The sequence below is a fragment of the Mesoplodon mirus genome, assembly GCF_964341445.2.
Source record: "Mesoplodon mirus genome assembly, chromosome: 15".
NCBI lineage: Eukaryota > Metazoa > Chordata > Mammalia > Artiodactyla > Ziphiidae > Mesoplodon > Mesoplodon mirus.
In genome coordinates, this window is record NC_138991.1 from 33,791,974 (window position 1) to 33,815,178 (window position 23,205).

The window sequence follows — 23,205 nt, forward strand, 5'->3', positions numbered from 1 at the left end:
TCTGACCCAGGAAGGACAGAGGTGGATCACAATTTAAAAATCAATCTTTTATTCTGAGGAACTGACTGTACAATACCGAAAGAGAGTCACGTGGGGGAAGCTGACTACTATTTCCTTCCATCCAGCGTGTGTGTGTGTGTGTGTGTGTGTGTGTGTGTGTGTGTGTGAGAGTGAATGAGAGAGAGAGAGAGAATACAGGGGAGAGAAGACGGTCGGCAGACGTGTGACAGCCTCAAGGTGCAGGCGGAGGGGAGCCAGATCCGGGGGGCTGTGAGCCATTAGCCTTCGGAGTCCCTGGAGCTGGAGGGGGGCTCTCCCCAGCTTCCGGTTTCCCCCCACATAGGGCGCTGACCCCAAGCGGGGAGGGGGCTGAGGTCGGGGGAGGGGCTGGAGAAGGATGGGAGGTGGGGCCTCCTTTGCCCTCCCCTGTGGGGGGAAGAGAGACCACGATGTACTTCTGGACACTGCCAGGACCGGAGGGGGCAGTGCTGGGGGGCGCACTTGTGGCGGTGGAGACCAGCTTGACGATGGGCTGCACGCTGGGGACGGTGGTGGTGACAGGAGAGGTAGTGGTGGAGCCTGAGCCAGGGGCCGAGGTGCTGAGGGACAGGACCTGGGCGGGGAGAAAGGCAGTGCCGCTTGCCTTGCACTCTTCCCACACCCGAGGCCGGGGGATACTTCCCTTGCTCCAACCAAATAATCAGTGACATGGTGACACAGTCCCCACCATCCCTGGTCCCACACGGCTCCACATACCTGTTGGGTGGATGAGGCGCTGGAGGATGATGACATGACAATGAACTTGGTTGGGGGAGGGGAAGGCTGAGGCGGGGCAGCAGCTCGAGCAGACACCAGTGTCTGGACAGGCAGCGCAATGGAGCCAGGGACCTTCAGCAAGCCAGGGGTCCGAGGGCCAGGCTGGGGGGCCTGTGAGAGGGTCAGCGTGGGCCGGGGCTGTAGGAAGAAGCAGCAGGAAGAAAACGTCACCATCTACGAAAAATACCAGCTATGAAAAGAAGGGCTCCTCTTGCTCCTCAATGGGTCTCACTGGGTTTGGGACATCATCACAAAGGGGGCCTAGACACCCCCAAAGATGGCTGACTCGGGGGCTGTGTTTTACAAAAGTCAGTGTGTGTGCCCGAGTACGTGGTGTCTGTGAGTCCCGCCTGGATGGGAACCACCGCCGTGTTTTTCTTCATTTCACCTTACCACTTGCTCATCTGTCCTCCCCGGACCCTGTACTGACCTGAGTGATGGTCAGAGTGGTCCTGTTGACCTGCTGAGCCTGCAGAGCAGCCTGGGCCCGGGCCTTGACAACGTGGGAACAGAGGAGGGGCCCGAGGGACCCAAATTCTGCCCGATAGGCATCCTGATTGTCAGGCGGTGGGCGCAGCTTTGCCAGAACAGGGGCACAGTGTTTCTGCAGAGAGAAGGCAAAGAGCAGCCAGGTAGAGGGAGGGCAGTGACTCTGAGAATCATGACGGGGGAAGGGGTGAGAAAGGAGGTCACCCACTAGTTCAGTGTGTTCCTGCTGGAAGCCAGGCTGTGCTGGGTTATCAGTGTGTAAGGAATGCTGTGGGGTTTTGTTTTTGTTTTTGTTTTAGCGGTATGCGGGCCTCTCACTGTCATGGCCTCTCCTGTTGCAGAGCACAGGCTCCGGACGCGCAGGCTCAGCGGCCATGGCTCACGGGCCCAGCCACTCCGCGGCATGTGGGGTCCTCCCAGACCGGGGCACGAACCCGTGTCCCCTGCATCGGCAGGCGGACCCTCAACCACTGCGCCACCAGGGAAGCCCTGCTGTGGTTTTTCTTCATAGAGAACTTGGGCACCAGCTGGTGGGAGTGGAGAACTTGCTGAGTAATTACACTGGTGCTATCTAAGGGCCAGCCAGTCCACAGGGCATGTGCCTTGCACAGAATGGGCCAGAGTGGTGCAGAAGCATCAGGGGCAGTGCAGGCTTGAAGTCACAGGCTGAGAGTTAAGACTCTTATTTCTTCCTTAACCCCTTAGTGCCTCAGTTTTTCCAGCTGCAAACAATATGGGACTCTGTGGTGTGCCCTGAACGTAAGAGGCGAAGGTGGGAGAGATGAATGGAGGATGCTGTATGTTTGCTAAACATCGTCCTTGTGTGTGTGTGGTGGGGGGTGGAGAGGGGGATCAGCGGGAAGAAGTGGGGGAGGGCAGGGGCGGGGCTTTGTCACCAGGAGGAGGCTCTGCACGTGGTCAGCCCCTATGCGGTCGATGTTGCTCAGCACTGGGCCGTCCAGGACCCCGCGGATCCGCTCCCCCTCCTGCTGTAGCCGCGGCAGAATCAGAGTCTTAATCACCTGTTGGAAGAGAAGGGGAGAAGCTGGGGCCCTGGGGTCACCACAGGGTCTCCCGGGTCAGGGGACTGTTGCCCACTCTGACCTCACGATCCCTCCCCTCCCCCAGGGCTCCCCTCCGCTGGGGCCTAACATCATGTCCCAGCTCTGCCAGGCCTGCGATGGAGCCGTAGCGTGTTGTCCACGGGGTCTTCTCATCCACCCAGCTCTGTAAGGGGATGGAAAATAAACCCAAATAAAGGGGTGTGAAAAGCTAACTACTAAAGACCAAAGTCTCTCATACACACATTTTCCTTGTAGACCATTAAGACATGACAGCTCCTTCCCAGCCACCCTGTCCTCCCCAGAGTAGCCGCTATTCTGACCTCTACCACCAGAGATTAGTTCTTCTGGTTTTTGAACTTTAATGGAATCACACAATTAGGAAAAAAAAAAAAAGACACTGCAGATGCAGCTCAAGTCCCAGTCCCCATCCCCCTGTCCTCTTGCCCCCGGTTTTCAGCATCATTTCCTGCAGCCACACTGGTTTGAGTGAAGCTCTCATTGTTCTGGTGACAACCCCGGGTAGTGATGGGAAACGGCTCACCTTGGTGAAGGTCTTGGTGATTCGGGACTGGATGTTGTTAGTGGTTGTGCTGAAATGCTTGCAGATCTGGGCCACCAGGCGGGCGGCAAAGTCCCGGAGCGCCCAGTGATTGTCCACATCTGGCCGCAGGCACAGCTGTCTGCTCACGATGCAGGTCATCACAGCCGGGATCAACTCATGCACCTAAGGGAGAAGCCTCGAGTCAGCTGATTCTGACAAATGACCTCCTGTGGGTGGTGGCAGGGTCCCCAGGGCCTGGGATGAGAGGTGGGCGGGCAGGTCCACTCACGTATTTCTCTAGATACAGAGTAGGGTTGTCCATCAGCGCCTTCACCATGCGCATCAGGTAGATGAGCAGGGCCAGGTTGTTCTGCACCACGTTCACGCGCACCTGGTTGGGGGGAGAGAAGCGATGGGGAAGCGGGACCCTTCCGGTGAGCTTCCTCTCCCTCCTCCTCACCCCAGAACCTTGTCCTAGGTGCCCCCCTCCCGCGTCCTCTCACCCCCTCTGAGATGAAGGTGCTGAAGCGCGGCAGCATCTGGTAGAGCCCCGGATCGGTGGCAATGCTCTGCAGAGCCTCCTGTGGGGGGAGGGGAGCGAGTGAAGAGGGGCCGACACTGGGCGGGGGGCCTCCAAGGGGTAAAGCCAGGAGAGGGTGGCGGGGCCTCACCGCTCTCTTGGCCTCACACGAGCCCACGCAGGCTTCTGTGATCTCCTTGTAGTACAGCTGCTGCTCCACAGACAACTCGTGGATGCTTCGGGGCTTCAGTCGCAGAGGCGCCCCCTCCAGCAGGGGTGGCGCCTTCTTCTCTTTCCCTGTGTGAAGTGGGAAGACAGGTTTAGAAAAGAAAGCTCCAGAGGAGGCCTCAGCACCAGACAAACCTCAACCCTCCCCTCCCCCACCCAGGGAGACCCGGCTTCCCTTGGGCTTCTTGATCCTCGCTGGGGCTCCTGGCCTGAGGTCTCGCCCTCTGCCCTGACCTCACCCACTTCACAAATGACCGTCTGGCTTTGGGGCAAGAGGCCTGGCCCAGCAGTACTGACCTTTGCCATCAGCTGGAGTGGCCCCCTGACCTTTGCCTTTCAAGGGGCCGTCTTCCTCCTGGCCCGGCTTGGCTGACTTCAGGGGTTCTGTGGCCTCAGCCTTCTGCTGCTCTTTGGGAGCTGGTGGGAAAGCAGTCAAGGCAGGAGATGTAAAGGGAGGAGGAGGGAGAGGGGTGGGTGCTGGACGCTGGGCACGGAGGTTACCTGGGGGTGGGTTCTCTGGAATAGCTGGCTGGCAGCCTTCAATGCTCAGCCAGTGAGCTGCAAGGAAGGAAGGTGTCAAAGTGAACTGCTGAGCGCAGACATCAGGAAGTCACTCCACACTATGGGACGCGTGCTTTCCTTCCTGTTCCTCACAAGGGACCTCACACTGAGGGCGTGCTTCCTCATACCCCTACGCATTGCTCCTTCCCCTGCTCCCCTCCCCTTCCCCAACCTTTGAGGCAGACATCCAGGGGCACTCGGGGCAGAGGGGTATTGATGATGTCGCTCAGATCAACCTCCTTCTCCTCGTAGAAGTAAAGCTCCCGGCCGCCACCAGAGGCGAAACGGAAAGGAATGAACTCCTGAGCGTGGAAGCCATACAGTGGCTACAACAGGACGGAGAGAGACACTGGGATGAGAAGGGAGCCCAAGCAGGCAGGTCTGGCTGAGGCAAATGTACCGTATGGGAGGTCTCAGTACCCTGCCCCCTCAGTCCTGTGCATTCCCATCACCTCGACGTTCTTTAGCTTCAGTGCGTAGTCAATGTCACTGGTGGTGAGCTTCTGCCGCTTCCCCATGTGCATGAACTTCAAGGCATCCTAGGGATGGGAGGACAGATGTCAGCCCGAGACCCTGGGGAAGAAGGCGGCCTGGGCAGCATCCTCCATACAGTGCAGTGAGGCCAGGGTACCTGTGCAATCTCCTTGATGCGGTAGCTGACCTCATCTGTCAGCAGCTGGCAGGTCTCCTCCTGAATCTGAGCGATGCCCATGGACTCGGCCACCACCTTCATGGACTCCGAGGGCAGGACGGTGTTGCTCAGCTTCAGCTTCTTCTCCTCAGCCATTCTGGAGCCCCTCCTCCCCTCCCCTGAAGGAAGATGCCCCAGGGCGGAGAGATGGAGACCCTGGCAGGGGGGTGAGAGGAAACGTGAGAGTGATATCCCAAGAAGAGGGGCTGTCCGTTCAGGAGGGGCCGCACAAAGGGAGGACAGTGGAGATGTGAGGGGGGAAGGGGCTCGGGGTGGGGGGGTGCCCTTTGTCCATCCCCACGCGAGCAGCACCAGCTGAACAGGAGGAGGTAGCACTTGGACCCAATTCGACACAATTTATCGAGCTGATTCTATGCCAGGCACAGTACAAGTGAGGTATAGTGGAATGATCTCAGCTCTCAGTTTAAATCCCAGCCCCAGCACTACCTAGCTATGTTACCTGGGCAAGCTACTTAAATTCTCCCAGCTTTGGGTTTCTTCTCTGTAAAATGTGGAAAGCATCTTTTTTCCCTAAGGTTGTTAATGTGCCTGCTTTCATGTGTCTTGCTCCGTCATGCATCATTATTCACACTTGACAAGAATACAACATTGGTTAAAAACAACTCTCCCTGTCTGAGCCTATATGCCCTTACAATTGAACGTGATGAGAAAATGCACAACCATCCTGACCAATGTGCACTTTTTTCATGGCCACGAACTTCAAACGGGCCCTTAATGCTGCCTGATGGTCCTACATTTCAGTGCACCCAGGTTCCTTCTGTCTCATCTGACACCTCTACTCCTCCCTGATTTTTGGCCATCAGAAGAGACCTCCCCAGGCTCCCAACACCATGTCCACCCACTGAGCAGCACCGGCGCCCACATGCTCTGCCTTCCCTTTCACTGTAGAGATTCTGGTCATGCCCCTCCCCAACTCAAGCATCCCTCCAGCATTCCCCCACCTCCCTGCATCATCGTCAATTCCTCGACCTAGCAGATTACTCCCATTAGCCCTACAAAATGCAGTTATTTCTCCCATCTTCAAAAAACAAAACAGTGGTCCACCCATACCATGGAATATTTTTCAGCCTTAAAAAGGAAGGAAATTCTGACACACGCCACAACACAAATAAACCTTGAGAACACTGTGCTAAGTGAAATAAGCCAGTCACAAAAGGATAAATACTGTATGGTTCCAATTATATGAGGTTCTTCAAGTAGTCAAATTCATAGAGACAGAAAGCAGAGTGGTGAGTGCCAGAAGCTGGGAAGGGGAGAAGGGGGAGTTATTGTTTAATAGGTACAGTTTCTGTTTTACAAAATGAAAAGCATTCTGGAGATGGATGGTGGTGATTGATGGGTGTGAATGTACTTAATGCCCCTAACGTGTACACTTAAAAATGGTTAAGATGGGGCTTCCCTGGTGGCGCAGTGGTTGAGAGTCCACCTGCCGATGCAGGGGACACAGGTTCGTGTCCCAGTCCAGGAAGATCCCACATGCCGTGGAGCAGCTGGGCCCGTGAGCCATGGCCGCTGAGCCTGCGCATCCGGAGCCTGCGCATCTGGAGCTTGTGCTCCGCAACAGGAGAGGCCACAAGAGTGAGAGGCCCGCGTACCACAAAAAAAAAAAAAAAAAAAAGGTTAAGATGGTACGTTTTATGTTATGTGTATTTCACAATTAAAAATTTTAAAAAAATCTTGGGGCTTCCCTGGTGGCGCAGTGGTTGTGAGTCTGCCTGCCGATGCAGGGGACACGGGTTCGTGCCCCGGTCCGGGAGGATCCCACATCCCACGGAGCGGCTGGGCCCGTGAGCCATGGCCGCTGAGCCTGCGCGTCCGGAGCCTGTGCTCTGCAACGGGAGAGGCCACGACAGTGAGAGGCCCGCGTACCGCAAAAAAAAAAAAAAAAAAAAAAAAATCTTGGACTTCCCTGGTGGCGCAGTGGTTAAGAATCTGCCTGCCAATGCAAGGCACACAGGTTCGAGCCCTGGTCTGGGAAGATCCCACAGGCCGCAGAGCAACTAAGCCCGTGCGCCAGAACTATTGAGCCTGCGCTCTAGGGCCCGCAAGCCACAAGTACTGAGCCCGTGAGCCACAAGTACTGAAACCCGCGTGCCTAGAGCCAGTGCTCTGCAACAAGAGAAGCCACCGCAATGAGAAGCCCGCGTGCCGCAATGGAGACCCAACGCAGCCAAAAATAAATAAATAAATAGATAATTAAAAAAAGAAAAAACCATCTTTTCTTCATCCCACTTTCTGTACTAGCGACACTCTGGGGTTTTTTGGCTCCTCTTTGCAACAAAACTCCCTGGAAGAGCTGTCTTATCTCTAATTCCTCTTGAACCTACTCTAGTCAGGCTTCTGACTCCATTAGGTGCCTGAAACCACTCATCAAGGTCATTGTGACTCTACATTGTCAAATCCAAAGTCCCATCTCCTTCCCCATCTTCCTCGACCTCTCAGCAGCACAGGGCATAGTTGCCTACTACCTTCTGGAGACACTGTCTTAATACCACGGCTACCCCACCTTCTCTTGGTTTTCCTCCTCCTTCACTGGCCACTTTCTCTACGTTTCCTCTGCTGGTTCCTCCTCTTCTCCTCGTCTGCTTGATGTTGCAGTGCCCTGGGCTTGGTCCTTGTACAGCTATGAGCTATACTTATTCCCTTGGTGACCTCAACCATTCTCGCAGCTTTCAGTATCGCTTATAGGCTGGTGATGGCAAATTTATATCCCCAGCCCAGAGCTTCCTTCCTAACTCCAGACCTGTATATCAAACTGGCTACTTAGAATTCCTTCTAAACTGAACTCCTGATGACCCCCACCCCACCAGCTCCAGCCTCGGCTCTTCTCATCTTCATAGCAACACCATTCATCCAGGCGGTCATTCATTATGTGAGCCCTCAAAGCAAATCCACCAGGTGATCCAATCTGATCCTCCACTCCCACTGTGTGACCAGCTCTCCAGCACCTATCCCCTGGGGAACTTCAATAGCCTCCTGATAAGGTCTTCCTGCTTCCATCCTTGCTCCCTACATCTATTCCCAACACAGCAACCAGAGTGATTCTGTCAAAAAATAAACTACATTGGGTCATTTCTCTGCTCAAAACCGTGTACTGGCTCCCAATGTGCCACAGTGTAAATTCGAAATCCTTATTATGGTCTACAAGCTCCTTCGTGATTTACTCTCTCCCCACCACATCTCTGACCTCCTTTCATTCCTTCTTCCACGTTGATCCAGCCCCACTGTCCTCCTTGCTGTTCAAACCTTTGCTCTATTCCCTCTGCCTGGGATGCTCTTCCCCAGATGTTCCCTGGCTGCCTATTCCCATCACCCTGTTTAATACTGCACCCCACCCCCACTCTGCTTTTTAAAAAAAATTCCCATGGAATTTAACATCTGCTGATACATATTGTATTATTTCTTATTGTTTATCACCACATCTCCCCTTCCCGCACTGTGTGAACAGGGATCTTTGTTACGTTCCCTGATGTATTCTGAGACCCCGGACTGGGGCCTGAGACACACTAGATACTCAATAAATATCTGTTGAATAAATGAATGAACTGTAAGGCTTAGGAATTAGCTGCTCACTAAACCCTCAAGTACCACTGTTATCAAGTGAACAAGATATAAGCCCAAGCTTGGAATCTACTTTGTGTCCAAAAGGAAAGTGGCTCGCTTCAAGCTGGCATTAGGAAGACTAATGTCAAAAGTGTTTTGGACTGACTGCGAGGTGTACGTTGAGGGCGGGTGTGGGCCTGTTGGAGGGGCGGGAAGATGGGGGCGAAATACAAGTTAGTTCTTCTCAAACCATCCCAGGTCTCCTCCCCCGCTTTTATAAGTCTTATCTGCAGGGAACACATTTATTCAACATACTCTGTGCCTGGAGCCGGGTATACAGGAGGCGGTCATGTCCCAGTTCCCTGGCGAACTCCTACTAATCCTTCAATACCCCGCGGTACCCTCTGCCAGTACAGGCTCAAATAACACGCCACGGCCTCAGGAAACCTCAGGTCAGTGGAGTCGGCAGGAAGGCTTCCCAGAAGATTAACTTGACCTAGATCCGTGTAGCAGTTTCCCCAGCAGGGAAGCAGGTCTAAGGTCCCCAGGCAATGGGTACAGCGAGAAAGAAGGCGTAGAAAGCCCACCTCATGCCCCCAACATCCCTCCAATGCAAACACACAGAGTCCCCACGCGCACGGACACACAACCAACCGTCCTCCTCCGGGTCCCCACACAGGCCCTTCAAAGGGTCTAGTCCCGGGTACCACTCAGACCCGCCCCCGCCAGTCGAGCGCCCAGCACAGGAAGAGCCTCTCACCACCGCCAAAGCGCCGCTCACCCGGCGCTCGGCGCCATGTTGGCCCCGCCCCCTCAAGGAGCAGTTCCTGGCAGAGACCGAGAGCAGGTCACTGCCCCTTCCACGAGCCGGAATAAGACCCCTAGGCTCACGGCCTGAAATTATATAAAAATGCTGTCTCTGTGCCTACGTGTAAGGAGCACACCCTCTTGCTGTAATTACTTCAGTTTATTCCTTCACTATCCGGCAGCCAGGACCTTTGGGAGGTGCCACAAAATCAGGCGAGGAAACCCACAGCGCCGCACAGCCCCGCCCTCTTCGAGCCGGCACTGCGCTTGCGCTTCCCATGCCAGGCCGGGTTAAAGTTGCAGCCGACAGCCTTGGGATTTAAAGGGCCCGCTGCCTGACCGAAGTTGGTTTGAAGGCAGGAGGTGGTTGGCTGCGGACGGCACTTGGTCATGGGACCTGTGCGGTTGGCAATGTTGCTTTTCATTTTGACTGTGTCTGGGACGCCGAAGGAGGAGGACGATGACACAGAACGCTTGCCCAGCAAATGCGAAGGTATCTAAAGGGAGTAGCCCCTATTCGCATCCCTCTGCCCCACCTCCGTCTGGGCCAGACCAAATGGACCGTGATGGGTGGGTCACCTGACCTCCTTCAGGACCTGAGGGAGGTTCTGATGGAGCCTGGTGGAATTCGAATGGGGTCAACGGAGGGAACGCATAGCGCTACCCCAAAACTATGGCACTACAATTCCCATGAGACATCCAGAGGGAGCCCGCTTTTTCTTGCTGGTTGGGGCCCCCCAATGGTTTGTGGGAATTGTAGTGCAGAGAATATCGGCCCAGGACCGACCACTTTACTGAGCATCGTGTGTGTGTGTCTGTGTGTCTGTGTGTCTCCTCCATGCCACCAGACCTAAATCTGAAGAGACTGCAGGAGTGAGGTGTCAGGCTCATTACCTGTGGACATCCTCTGCTCCACCCCGGCGGAGACGCTCCCAAATTATAGGCCCCATGCCCTCCTGAGGGGTTTGGGAGTGAGTACATCAGCCTTTGAAGCTCATAAAAGAAAGAGGAGGCCACACAACTGGGAGAGGTTCCCCATAATTGTGAGGTTTTGCAGAGGGTGTGCACTGTATGAATTTTACAGTGAGCAGCATCTTCTGTGGCTGTATCACCTATGGGGCCCAGGTGGGAAGGGGCACTTCAGAGTGCCCTGGTCCCCTGGTTTGTTGCCTCCCTTGCTTTAATTTCTTCCTGAATTCTTTTCCCCTTCGCCTCACTCCACGCTGCATTTCAGTAGCAATATTCCTCCTGACTTGGTCCTCATCTCTCCTCTCCTTTCATTTGTGTCCCTTCTCTTAACCCCCTACACCTGTCAGTTTTTCTAAACACAGACTCAATTGTGTACGTCCTTGCTTTAACACCTCTTCAGGCCTCCTGCTGTGATTAGACTACAGCCAACGGTTTTTGGCATAGCATCCAAGTGTTTGTGGTCTGGCCTCCATCTTTCTTACATTTCCATACCCCACCTCCCATCCCCAAAGTGCCCATGCTTCAGCCATATTGAACCCCTCAGTGGTCACTGAGCCTGCCTCATCCTCTCACACCTCTCTGCCTTTGCACATTGTTTTTTTCCTTTGCCTGGAATGATCCTTGCCCTTCTGTATTTGGTTCTTCAAGACCCAGTTTAAATGTCACCTCCTTTGGAAGCCTCCTTCCTTATCTGTCACCTCCCACTGCATTGGAGGGAAGGAGAGTACCTGTGTCTCCCTGTGTATCCTTAGCATAGTGCCATAGGCACAGTTGGGACACTTTTGCTCCTTGCCCCTGTGTTTAGTTTGCTTGGCACTTCTGTATAGGCCTGTCCTTTTCTTGGGACCCACTGGTGCTGGGAAGACAGTGGTGGAAGAGACACAATGCTCATCCTTGAGGAAATCGTAGGCTAGTAGGAAGTCCATGAATGACCATTGAATGAATTTTGCATTTCCTAGTGAGATTAAGTCTCTTGATAGAGTCCATTACACAATATTGTCATCATATTTTTATCTATCCCCAGAGACATTGGCAATGTCCTGTGGATAGATCATGGGTCTTACTGCTCTCTGTGTTGCTATTGTGCATCCAGAAGGGGCTCAACAAATAACTGCAGAAAACACCAAACACTTAGGCAGTGCTCACCACGTGCCAGGCACTATTCTCGGGGCTTTACATAGATTGATTGATTTAATCCTCACCACACCCCTGTGAGGGAGGTACTATTATTATCTTCATTTTAGAGGTGAAGAAACCAAGGCACAGCAGGATTGTCACCCAGCTACTAAGTGGCTGAGTCAGGATTCCAGCCTTGCCAGGCTGGCTCCAGAGCCTGCACCCATAACCATTGTGCTCTGCTGCCTTTGCTTATCTGCCGAATGAGTTGCTGGTACGTTTGTTTGTCTTTCATGTCCCCTTGGACATCTAGTATGTAAACTGCTGAGCCTGGAGCTACAGGAAGAGCTGAGTCGCACTGGCCGATCTCGAGAGGTGCTGGAGCTGGGGCAGGTGCTGGACACAGGCAAGAGGAAGAGAAACATCCCTTACAGTGTTTCGTGAGTTCTTCTTGGTGTTCTTCCACCTTCCAATCCCCGAAGGAGCCCTGGGAGCGCCCACCGCATCCAGGGAGTCTTTGTTTCCCCTCTTCCCACAGAGAGACAAGGCTGGAAGAGGCCTTGGAGAATTTATGTGAGCGGATCCTGGACTACAGTGTTCATGCCGAGCGCAAGGGCTCACTGAGATATGCCAAGGTCAGACTCTTCTCCAGGGCAGGATCCCATCTCTCAGAAACTACAACCTGTACCCCCTGAGGTCCTCACGATGTCTGCCCAGCTCCCCCCAGCTCTGGAGTGTCCCCTCCCCATCGTAGACTCCCTCACCTCATCTCTATGGAACTCACCGGGGTCTCCAGTAGTTGACAAAGCTGATATGGCAAAAAGGGGAGGAGGCAGGGCAGTGGCCTGGGCTGATCTCAAATTCCCATCTCTCAGGGGCAGAGTCAGACCATGGCAACGCTGAAAGGCCTGGTGCAGAAGGGGGTGAAGGTGGATCTGGGGATCCCTTTGGAGCTGTGGGATGAGCCCAGCGTGGAGGTCACGTTCCTCAAGAAGCAGGTAGGATAAGATACTGCACTGCCCGGGAAGGTGAGAAGGGAACCTGAGAGGGGAGCTAGATCCTAAGGAGGTCCATCTTTGAGCAGAGCAGGGACTCTGCCATTGACTGAAGTGGGCCCAGGAGCATATCAAGAAGTAATAATGGAGGCTAATGATATATACTGCCACTTACTGAGCACCTACTGTGTGCCCGATTTGGGGCCACATACTTTCCAGCTGCTGCCTCATTTTACCCTCACAACAACCTGATGTGGTAGGTACTATTACCACTTCCCATTTTACAGGCAAGGAACTGAGACTCGGAGTATAATAACTTACTTGACAGAGTAGGTGCTGGTAAATGTCTGTTGAATGAATGAGGATCACACATCTAATAAGCCAAGTGTAACCTCCTGGTTCCCTGCCTTTCTGAAGTGGGGTGGGGAGACAGGGAGTGAAGAGCAGAGAGGAGGGTCTGCAGAGGCCAGCAGAGCAGATACCCTTCTGACCTTTCTACCTGACCAGTGTGAGACGATGCTGGAGGAGTTTGAAGACGTCGTGGGAGACTGGTATTTCCACCATCAGGAGCAGCCCCTACAGCATTTTCTCTGTGAAGATCATGTGCTCCGAGCTACTGAAACTGGTAAGCCTGGGGGCTGGCCCCTTTCTCGCCAGGCCACAACCTTCCCTCTCCCCAGGACCAATATCTAAATTGTTTTCTATCACCCAACCTAGCATGTCTACAGGAAACTTGGACTGGAAAGGAGAAGATCACAGATGGGCAAGAGAAGACAGAAAAGGAGGAGGAGGAGGTGATTAACACACCAGGCCACCCCAAGCATGACCCAGAGGAACTCTGACCTTTGCCTTTGAGCCCCCAGGAGGGACAGGGGTCTTGGAGAGGAACCCTCTGAAGTCTGAGCGCTCCCTGCCCCACAGCTTTCAGAGTGTGTGTATGTGTGAGTGACCCCACCCTAGAGCGTGTAGCTCTTCTCTCCCATGTAGTCTCAGGCAGGATCCTGGTGGTGCAGCATCGCATGGCTATGGGGAGAAAGGTGGGCGCAGTAGGTGGAAGCCCGGTGCCGACAGATGAGTCCTCTACCTGCCATTTATCCCCTTGTCAGGTGTGTGTGGTGACAGCATTGAGATATTTAAATATGTCCGCTACTCCCCACCAGACCCAGAGGTCAACATGGCTTAGAAGCAGTGGACCTTGGCAAAGTCACTTTGCCCCTCGAGGATCTGTTTTTAGACTCTTATAACAAAGAAGCAGAATGGACATTCTCTCTACGACCTATACACGCTGCCGGCGTCTAGGAGTCTACATGCCAACAGTCTGTGAACGGGAAGGGGACACTGGATGGGGGCGGGGTAATATTGATAAGTTAGGTGGGGTAGACACTTGGTCTACTTCATATTAATTTCACTGCGGGGCCACCACGTAATATCAAAGGTGCCAAATTTTCTATAACGCTAGTAAACTTTTTTTTAAATATCAGTACGGTATGGCAGCGCCCAGTGAATAGGGCCGTTGGTCGCCATCCTGTTAAAAGCTACCGGTGCTTTGTAGTTTTGCAGCCCAAGGAGGGTGGCACGGATCAGCGAGCTGAGACGGGTTTCAGGCTTGGGACTGCGCAGCCGCGGTCCGCGCATGCCTGAAAACGCGACGGAATTAAGTTACGTGCGCGGCGACGCCTGGGCCGCCATACTTGGGTGACGGGAGCTCGCAGAGGACAAACTCCCACGCGCTTTTCCGGTGTCTCTTTCCTCAGGGTGAGGCAAGACCTAAGAGGCGCTAAAACTAGGTCCAAGGTAGAGAGCGGCGCCGGTTAGAATGAAGAAAATAACAACGTTATCTCCGGAGGGTGGCGGTTGAGGACCTCACACGCGAGCGGGTTGGTGGCCGAAGACGCTGAGGGACGAGCGCATTCTCGCCGAAGTTCAGTTGGGCGATGCCAACTTAAGGGTGTGAGAGGGGTGGCAACGAACTGAGATTCACTCCGCGGAGGCTGGGCGAGTGTGGAAACCCGAAGGGAGCGGACAGTCGCCGAAGGCCCCACTTCCTTTCCCCAGCCCGTCCCTCTCCGGCCATGAGCGGTCTAGTGCGCACCGAGCCGCTGCTCGGGGAGCCTCCTCTGCGGGTGCCCGGCGACGCCTTTTCTGTGGTGGTTCTGCTGCAGGGCTACGCGGAGCCCGAGGGGGTCGGCGACGCCGTGCGCGCCGACGGCTCCGTGACCCTTGTTCTGCCTCAGGCATGGGGCCCGGCCTCCGGCCACCGAGACCCGCCGCCCGAGGGCTACGAGGCGAAGACCGCCCTGGAGGAGGCGGCCCGTGGCCCCATCCTAGTGGACACCGCGGGGCCCTGGGCTCGAGAGGCGCTCCTGGGGGCCCTGGCGGGGCAGGGCGTGGCCCCGGGAGATGTGACTCTGGTGGTGGGGACCCACGGACACTCGGACCACATCGGGAACCTGGGGCTGTTTCCCGCGGCGGCCCTGCTGGTCTCGCACGACTTTTGCCTCCCCGGGGGCCGCTACCTCCCCCACGGGCTGGCTGAGGAGCAGCCTCTGCGGTTGGGTCCGGGACTCGAGGTGTGGGCCACGCCCGGCCATGGTGGCCAGCGGGACGTGAGCGTGATGGTGGCTGGCACGGCCCTGGGTACCGTCATGGTAGTGGGCGATGTGTTTGAACGTGATGGGGACGAGGACTCGTGGCAGGCGCTGAGCGAAGACCCGGTGTCCCAGGAGCACAGCCGGAAGAGGGTCCTAGGCACTGCCGACGTGGTCGTGCCTGGTCACGGAGCCCCCTTTAGGGTGATCAGGGAAACCTCGGCGCCAGAGACAGAGGGTCTGAGGAACAGCCGGCCAGATCTCGTGATCGGAGACAAGGAGCCCACGGTGCACCGATAAACCCCAGTCTTGACTGGATTCCTTTCAGGGACCCCAGCCCCCCACCCCCAGACAAGAAACTGACGTCCAGGACACGAGAGGATGTGTCAGAGAGGAGTCATGGGTTGTCACTTCCAGCCCTTCCAGGAGGCCAGTTTTCCAGCGAGCACAGAGTAATTTTGCCACAGCCGTCACCAGGGTCACTAGGACCAAGGACTGGCTCAGCTGTGTGCCACCTCTCGGGCTTCATTAGTAAAATGGGAGAATGTTCTTGGGAGAGTCTTCCAAAATAAAAGTAGAAACTGCATTGAAAATCATACTGCCCTTCAACTGTTCTCCAATAAAAAAGAAAAAAGAAAAAAAATAATACTGCCCTAAATGTAAATGTGAAGCGTTCATAGTGATAATCATGCAGATATAATCCAGCAAGTGCAACAAGGGGACACTTTGGCGATACATCGCCTGTTTCTCAGAGGAGGCAGCTTGCTGAGAGAAGGTGCAGGGCAGACAGGTATCATTCTCATCATCTGACTTTAAGTTATTAATTCGTTCAATGAATGCTGCTTAACACATCTGCAATGTCTCAAGCACGGCTTGAGGTCACGGGGATACAGCAGTGAGCAAGCCAGACAAACTCAAGGAGACAGGTAAATAATAATAGTAAACCAAATAATTACGGGTTCTGGTTACTGATATGCAGAAAAAGCAGGGTGAGAAGGGTATAGAGTACTGGGGTGGGAGAGTGGTCAGGAAAAGCCTCCGAGGTGATGTTTGATGAGAGAACTGAATGAGAAAAAGCTGGCCACGTGGAGGTCTGGGAGAGGGGCGTTCCAGGCACTGGAATAGCAGGTATAAAGGCCCCGAGGCAGGCTTGACCTACTTGAGCAGCAAGAGGACCTTGGGGTTGGGTTGCAGGACGCTGGGGAAGAGTGGCAATAAATAAGCCCACAGAGTTAGCGCCATCTTGCAAGGCCTTGGTAACCATGGTTAGGGGTTTGGATTTGTCCTGAGATAGAAGGCTTTGGCTTTATACTGATACAAAAGACCAGGCCGTTGACCTGGTCTCATTTATGTTTTAAAATAACCACTCTTGTTCTGAGTGGAGAAAGGGTTGGAGTGGGGCAACAATAGAATGGGCTGAACTAGATCGAAAGCCATTGCGGTCTTCCAGGTGAGAGAGCTTGATGGACCTGCCCTTATCCCAGAAGTCCTATTGTGGCTGTGGTCCTCTTCACAACTGGGTCCCCGAGCCTGGGCCCTCCATTCACACAGCCCCAGGATGGACAGAAGCACTCAGGTTGGGGAGAGGAAAGAAAGGAGGAAGTCCAACTTGTGGACGATGAGCCTCTCCGGGTGGATGCTGTCATGCAGGGCCAGGCTGGAGGTCATTTCCCAGGCGTCCACGAAGCCCACGTGGTCAGCAAAGGCAGCTCAGAGGAGCCCGTTCACCTGGAGGATGAACCAGTTGCTGCTGTACGTGGACTTGTAGCCAGTGTTGGCCAGTTAGATGACCACCAGAGTTCAGGGCTCCCAGGCCAGCAGTGCAGCCACGGCTGCCCAGATCCCTGCCAGTCGTTGCACAAAGATGGACAGAAGAAAGGCGGTGAAGTGGGTGCCCAGGCACCACCACGGTGTGGGCCCCCCCTCCACTTCATGGGCCACCAATTGTAATGAGGCCACTGGTGTGTGGAGGGAGCGCAGGGGCCAGCTGTGCGTTCCAGTGCCGCACTACGCCCCGAGCAGTGTCCATGCCATCAGAGAACCCAGCTGATACGTGGTGTGTAGACCCACTGGCTTCAGGGCTGCACGGAGGACGAGAGAGGAGGGGACAGGTTATTTAGAGCTGTACACTCTCAAGTTATACAGATAAAAGTTCCAGTCCCGACTTACTTTCTAGAGCATGGGTATCCTACCCTTGACTCAGGGCTGGTCACCCAGAGCAACACATCCCTTTGGCCACACTGATTGTCTCCAGGATGGACGGGTCACCTACGCTAGTCCAGTCTTAGTAATCTAGGGGTTTTGCTGGAGCTAAGGGAAAAAGTCTCATTCTTTCCTGCAAGACTGACATGGGAGGATGGGTCATCTTGCCCCCTTGTTGGAAGAGCCCGCTGCTGCTGGGGCCACCAAAGAGGGAATGAGAATGAGAGAATGAAGCTGAACGGTAGGGGGCAGAAGTGGGCAGTGACGAGAAACAGACCAGATGACAGGTGTGAGCACGGAAAGCCAGATCCGCTGCTAACTCATCAGTCACCTGGGCTAATCAACTCCTTTCGTGCCTAAGCTGTTCTGACTGTGTTTTCAGCTGTTTACAAGATGAGTTGTGAATGGATACAAACACTGATGGAAATGATCCCTTAGAGACAGGGAGTGAGGACAACAGCATGGGGAGAGGGCTGACAACAGAGGGAAAAAGTGCTTAAGATATTAGGAGGTTGGGCCCAGAGTGATTGTTTCTTTCAAACTTCTTTTTGGTGAAAACTCTTAGGAAAACTGCACCTATATGATCAGCTTCCTCTACTCACAAGTCATTGGCAGACATTGGTTGCAGAATAACCCCGGCTTTCTTGCCCAGTTCTCTCCAAGAACAGCTCTCTGCTCCAGTTTGGCTGACTGCCCACTGCCTTTCAGACACCCACACCCTCCTCTCCTGCGGGCCTTTGAGCCCGCTCCCCCTCCACTCCCCATCCTCTCGCTTTTCTCCACCATCTCAAACACCCAGGCTCAGCTCTCTCACCTCCTACAGAAAACCACCCCTGAATTTGCCAACCTTATTTTAAACCCTAGCTATGCCTTCTCTATATTGTTCACTTAGCATTAGGTGATACCTGGTGTTGGTCATTATTTCTGGAAATGTCCTCTCCCCACTGTGCCCCTTGAGAGCAGAAGCTGCAAGGCCACTTGAGGTCTAGGCTCAGAAAGTGCACAATATCACCTACATCACATTCTGTTGACCAAAGCAGGCCAGCCCAAATTCAGGGATGAGGAAATAGCCTCTCCATCTTGATAGAAGGAGCTGCAAAGAATTTGTGGCCCTTTTTTTCTGTTGCAACATACCACAGTGGGTTAGTGCACGAATTGGTGATGCTAAAAGTTCCCCTTCTTTTTTTTTTTTTTTTTTTTTTTTTTTGCGGTACGCAGGCCTCTCACTGCTGTGGCCTCTCCCACTGCGGAGCACAGGCTCTGGACGCGCAGGCTCAGCAGCCATGGCTCACGGGCCCAGCCGCTCCACGGCATGTGGGATCTTCCCGGACCGGGGCACGAACCCGTGTCCCCTGCATCGGCAGGCGGACTCTCAACCACTGCTCCACCAGGGAAGTCCCTAAAGTTCCCCTTCTTTTTTGGGGGGTGGGGTGGTTATCCTAGATTCTACTTTTATTTTTTGATTTTTAAATTGAAGTATAGTTGATTTATTATATTAGTTTCAGGTATACAACATAGTGATTCAATATTTTTATAGATTGTACTCCAGTTATTACAAGTGGCTGTATTTCTCTGTGCTGTACAATACATCCTTGTTGCTTATTTATTTTATACATAGCAGTTTGGATCTCTTAATCCCATACCCCTATTTTGCCCCTTCTCCCTTCCCCCTTCCCTTCCCTCACTGATAACCAGTGCTTTGTTCTCTATATCTGTGAGTCTGTTTTGTTATATACATTACTTTTCTTTTCCCCCCTTTGGCTGCGCTACGTGTCTTGTGGGATCTTAGTTCCCCTACCAGGGATCAAATCCAGGCCCCGACAGTGAAATTGTCAAGTCCTAACCACTGGACCGCCAGGGAATTCCCGTGTTTTGTTATATACATTCTTTTTTTTTTTGCGGTACGCGGGCCTCTCACTGTTGTGGCCTCTCCCGTTGCGGAGCACAGGCTCCGGACGCGCAGGCTCAGCGGCCATGGCTCACAGGCCCAGCCGCTCCGCGGCCTGTGGGATCTTCCCGGATCGGAGCACGAACCCGTGTCCCCTGCATCGGCAGGCGGACTCTCAACCACTGCGCCACCAGGGAAGCTCGTATATACATTCTTAAATGCAATCTTTTATGCCTTCTCCCATTGCCCAAAGCACCTGTCAATCACATCACATCATTCCCTCTTCACTTCCGGAAGGGGGCAGCACTTACTTCACAGAGAAAGCAAAGACCATTGTCCCAGCTATCTCTGCTTCAAGCCACCTTACCAGAAAATTCTGCATCTGCACCCAGGCTCACCTCCAGAAGAGGGGTGATTTACCCATTTATTGTGGGTAGCTGTAATTCATTCATTTTCACATGCGTAGTATTCAATTTTGTGAATTACCATGTAGTGTTGGGAAAACTAGTTATCCATATACAAAAGAATGAAATTAGACCCTTATGCCATGCACAAAAATTAACTTAGAACAGATTGAAGACTTAAATGTAAGACCTGAAGCAATAGACTCCTAGAGGAAAACATAGGGAAAAAGCTCTTTGACATTGGTCTTGGTTGTGATTTTTTTGGATATGACACCAAAAGCAAAGGCAGCAAATGAAAAAATGAGTGGGACTACCTCAAACTAAAAAGCTTCTTCATAGCAAAGGAAACAAAATGAAAAGGTAACCTACAGAATGGGAGAAAATATTTGCAAACTGTATAATTGGTTAATGTCTAAAATATATAAGGAATTCATACAACTCAATTGCAAAGAAGCAACCCAATTTAAATATTGTCAAAGGACATGAATAGACATTTTCCCAAAGAAGACGTACAGATGGCCAACAGCTATATGAAAATGTGCTCAGCATCACTAATCATCAGGGAAATGCAAATCCGAACCACAATGAGATACCACTTCACACCTGTTTAGGATGGCTATTATCAAAAAGATAAGAGATAACAGGTGATGGTGAGATTGAGGAGAAAAGGGAACCTGTGTGTACTGACTGCTAGTAGGAATGTAAATTGGTATAACCATTATAGAAAGCACTATGGAGTTTCCTCAAAAAATTAAAAATAGGGCTTCCCTGGTGGCTCAGTGGTTGAGAGTCCGCCTGCCGATGCAGGGGACACAGGTTCGTGCCCCAGTCCGGGAAGATCCCACATGCCGTGGAGCGGCTGGGCCCGTGAGCCATGGCTGCTGAGCCTGCACGTCCGGAGCCTGTGCTCTGCAACAGGAGAGGCCACAATAGTGAGAGGCCCGCGTACAGCAAAAAAAAAAAAAAAAAAAAAAAATTAAAAATAGAATTACCATGGTAATTACCATTACCATATGATCCTAGTCCCACTTCTGGGTATCCAAATGAAATGAACTCAGTATGTTAAAGAGATATCTGTACTCCCATGTTCACTGTAGCATTATCCACAATAGCCAAGATATGGAAACAACATAAGTGTTCATTAATGGATGAATGGATAAAGAAAATGTGAGATACACATATGTATACACACACACAGAGGAATATTATTCAGCCTTAAAAAAGAAAATCCTGCCATTTTTTGGCAGCATGGGTGAACCTGGAGGACATTTTCTAAGGGAAATAAGCCAGACACAGAAAGGCAAATACTGTATGATCTCACTTGTATGTGGAATCTAAAAAGTTAAGTTCATAGAACCAGAGGATAAAATGGTTGCCAAGGGCTGGGGAGTGGGAGAAATGAGGAGATATTGATCAAAGGGTACAAACTTTCAGTTATAAGTTCTGGGGATCTAATGTACAGCATGGTGATTATACTCAACACTGTATTGTATACCTGAAATTTGCTAAGTGAGTAGATCTTAGGTGTTCTTGCCACATACACAAGAAAAGGTAACTATGTGAGGTGATGAATGTGTTAATTAGCTTGATCATGGTAATCATTTCACGATGTATACATATATTAAACCATCATGTTGTACCCCTTAAAAACTCACGCTATACAACCTAAATATATACAATTTTTGTTAGTCAGTTTTACCTCACTAAAGCTGGGGAAAAATAATTTTAAAAGCAGTTAATTTAATATTAGATATTGGAATGACAAATTCAAGTCAAAGCTGCTAACAAGAGCAAAAAACTAAAAGAAGAAATTGGAAAGATGGCCAAAAAGTAACAAATGGGAAAGCTGGTTTGAAGGCCACAGAGACTGTAAGGAACAGTTAATGGATCTAAATCATAAGCATGTTTGGCTCTGGGTTAGTTACCCCTATTAATAGCAACACCTTATGGTTAATTTAAATTTGACCCAAATAAGATCCCTTGCTCATTAATCTGGTATTGAATTTTCTATTAATTTGGTACTGAATTCAGAGGTTACCAAATAGGCATAGAAGAATCCCATCTGATAGTGGGCTTCTCCAAAGAAAGTTTTTGCTTCTGCCAAAAATTTAGGCTAATAACTTCCTAGAGTGTGTTAACACAGGTTGAGGTTTTTCCTATCAGTGGTTCTGTGAATTTGGACTGCACATCTACCTAAGGGCTGGCTTGTGGGTATAAATTCTCCAGAAAGAGTTTTCTCTGTCTGTTCTGGACCAAGGTCCAAGACAGTCAAATTCTTTGAAATCCTCTGCTTGAGTGTGGCGTGGTGGTCTCCAGGTCACACAATATGAGGGTGTAGAACTTTGAGACCCTGACTTTATGCCAAGCGGGCAATTTCCTATTAGACTCACCACATTGTCAAAGACTTTGGGGTCTGTATCTTGCTCTTGGCTTCCTGAACACCAAATCTCAAGTTTCTTGAGCTTGGCAAATGCCCTCAAGGGGAAAGCAGTCTTTAGTGTATTACTCTCTGAGTTCCCAGTTTCATTTAGATTTTGCCCTCTGATAACTCCTTTAAAATTTGACAGATTATCAATGCATTTATTTATTCATTTGAAGTAGATAGAATGTGTTTCTTTTTTAAAATTTATTTATTTATCTTTGGCTGCATTGGGTCTTCATTGCTGCACGCGGGCTTTCTCTAGTTGTGGTGAGCGGGGGCTACTCTTTGTTGTGGTGCGCCGGCTTCTCATTATGGTGGCTTCTGTTGTTGCAGAGCACAGGCTCTAGGCACGTGGGCTTCAGTAGTTGTGGCACGTGGGCTCAGTAGTTGTGGTGCACGGGCTTAGTTGCTCCGCAGCATGTGGGATCTTCCCGGACCAGGACACGAACCCGCGTCCCCTGCATCGGCAGGAGGACTCTCAACCACTGTTCCTATTTTTGTCTTACACTTTTTCTGCCTTTTGTTGTCTTAATTGAGCATTTTATATGAATGCAGCATATATTATAGAAACATAATGGTTATTGCATTTATTTGTTCCAGGGACAGGAGAATGGTGAGGAGGCGGGAACTAACATTTATTGACATTTCTGTGGGCTGGCTAGATACATAGTTCTATGATTGTTCCCTTTATTTCCCTTTACTTCTTTCATTATCTCTATGATTGGATATTTGCCATTTTAAAGGTAAGGAGACTGAGGCTCAAAGGTTTTAAAATTTCCTTAAGACCAGTGTCTAGCATGTGGCTGTTCTGTGGCTTAAATCCAGGTCTTTCTGACTCGAAAGCCCCTTTTCTGTCTAATGAAAAACGTCATCTTTTCCGGAGATTGTTTTGGAATTAGAAATCTAGGAATTTGACATGTAAAACTTAAAGACTCTCAGTTTTGTCACTTTTTCATTTAGGCCCTAAGAAAAAATTTAAAGCTCCCCAAAGCAAGGCCCCAGTAAGCAGCTCATCTGAGGAAAAAGAAGCTAGAATACTGCCAGAGGTCCTGACCCCACTAGCTCCTCCCGGGGCCTGTCCCATGGTGGGGAAAGAAGGGCCTGCACCCCAGGAGCCATGGCCTCAGGAGGCTGGAAGTGTCCTCTCTGATGATGGAGCCTCCAGTGACCTGGACCTGGACCAGCTCATGGAGGATGTTGGAGAAGAGCTGGAGCAGAGGGAGGAGCCACAGCACAGAGAGGATTCAGGGGAGCTCGCCGTGTCCTGCTGTGAGGAATAGCTGTGGCCTCGCACCTCCTTCCTGCTCTCTCATCCCTTCTGTGGGAGCAGGAGGCAGAGC

At 51.9% G+C, this 23,205-nt stretch overlaps 3 protein-coding genes across 11 annotated transcripts in view; 2 read left to right on the plus strand and 1 right to left on the minus strand.

Annotated features, from left to right (window-relative positions):
- Positions 1 to 32: 32 nt before the first annotated feature.
- Positions 33 to 9,294, minus strand: TAF6 (TATA-box binding protein associated factor 6). 8 transcript variants are annotated; one of them, XM_082643566.1, is made up of 16 exons: positions 9,256 to 9,294; positions 8,790 to 8,970; positions 4,851 to 5,066; positions 4,672 to 4,758; positions 4,392 to 4,545; positions 4,160 to 4,216; positions 3,956 to 4,075; positions 3,582 to 3,727; positions 3,414 to 3,491; positions 3,200 to 3,301; positions 2,911 to 3,093; positions 2,458 to 2,532; positions 2,202 to 2,327; positions 1,247 to 1,420; positions 757 to 954; positions 33 to 613 (listed from the first exon to the last, which is right to left on the minus strand). In XM_082643566.1, the coding sequence occupies exons 2-16, from the start codon at positions 8,823 to 8,825 to the stop codon at positions 233 to 235; spliced, it is 2,133 nt and encodes a 710-aa protein (XP_082499692.1). In that variant the 5' UTR covers positions 8,826 to 8,970; positions 9,256 to 9,294; the 3' UTR covers positions 33 to 232. The 8 variants fall into 8 exon arrangements, with proteins under 8 accessions (XP_082499692.1, XP_082499689.1, XP_082499691.1 ...); XM_082643563.1 differs by having other exon boundaries at positions 9,235 to 9,283; XM_082643565.1 differs by lacking the exon at positions 9,256 to 9,294 and adding an exon at positions 9,129 to 9,226.
- Positions 9,295 to 9,563: 269 nt separating this feature from the next.
- On the plus strand, positions 9,564 to 13,841 carry CNPY4 (canopy FGF signaling regulator 4). Its single transcript, XM_082600653.1, has 6 exons — positions 9,564 to 9,774; positions 11,680 to 11,806; positions 11,905 to 12,001; positions 12,242 to 12,364; positions 12,869 to 12,986; positions 13,079 to 13,841. The coding sequence occupies exons 1-6, from the start codon at positions 9,672 to 9,674 to the stop codon at positions 13,201 to 13,203; spliced, it is 693 nt and encodes a 230-aa protein (XP_082456779.1). The 5' UTR covers positions 9,564 to 9,671; the 3' UTR covers positions 13,204 to 13,841.
- A 96-nt stretch (positions 13,842 to 13,937) lies between these two features.
- The window catches only part of MBLAC1 (metallo-beta-lactamase domain containing 1), an 81,790-nt gene continuing 72,522 nt past the window's right edge, over positions 13,938 to 23,205 (plus strand). For both annotated transcript variants that reach the window (XM_082600651.1, XM_082600652.1), the window contains exon 1: positions 13,938 to 15,875. In XM_082600651.1, the coding sequence (XP_082456777.1) occupies positions 14,434 to 15,249 (816 nt within the window). In that variant the 5' untranslated portion in view covers positions 13,938 to 14,433 and the 3' untranslated portion in view covers positions 15,250 to 15,875. The remainder of the gene's footprint in view (positions 15,876 to 23,205) is intronic.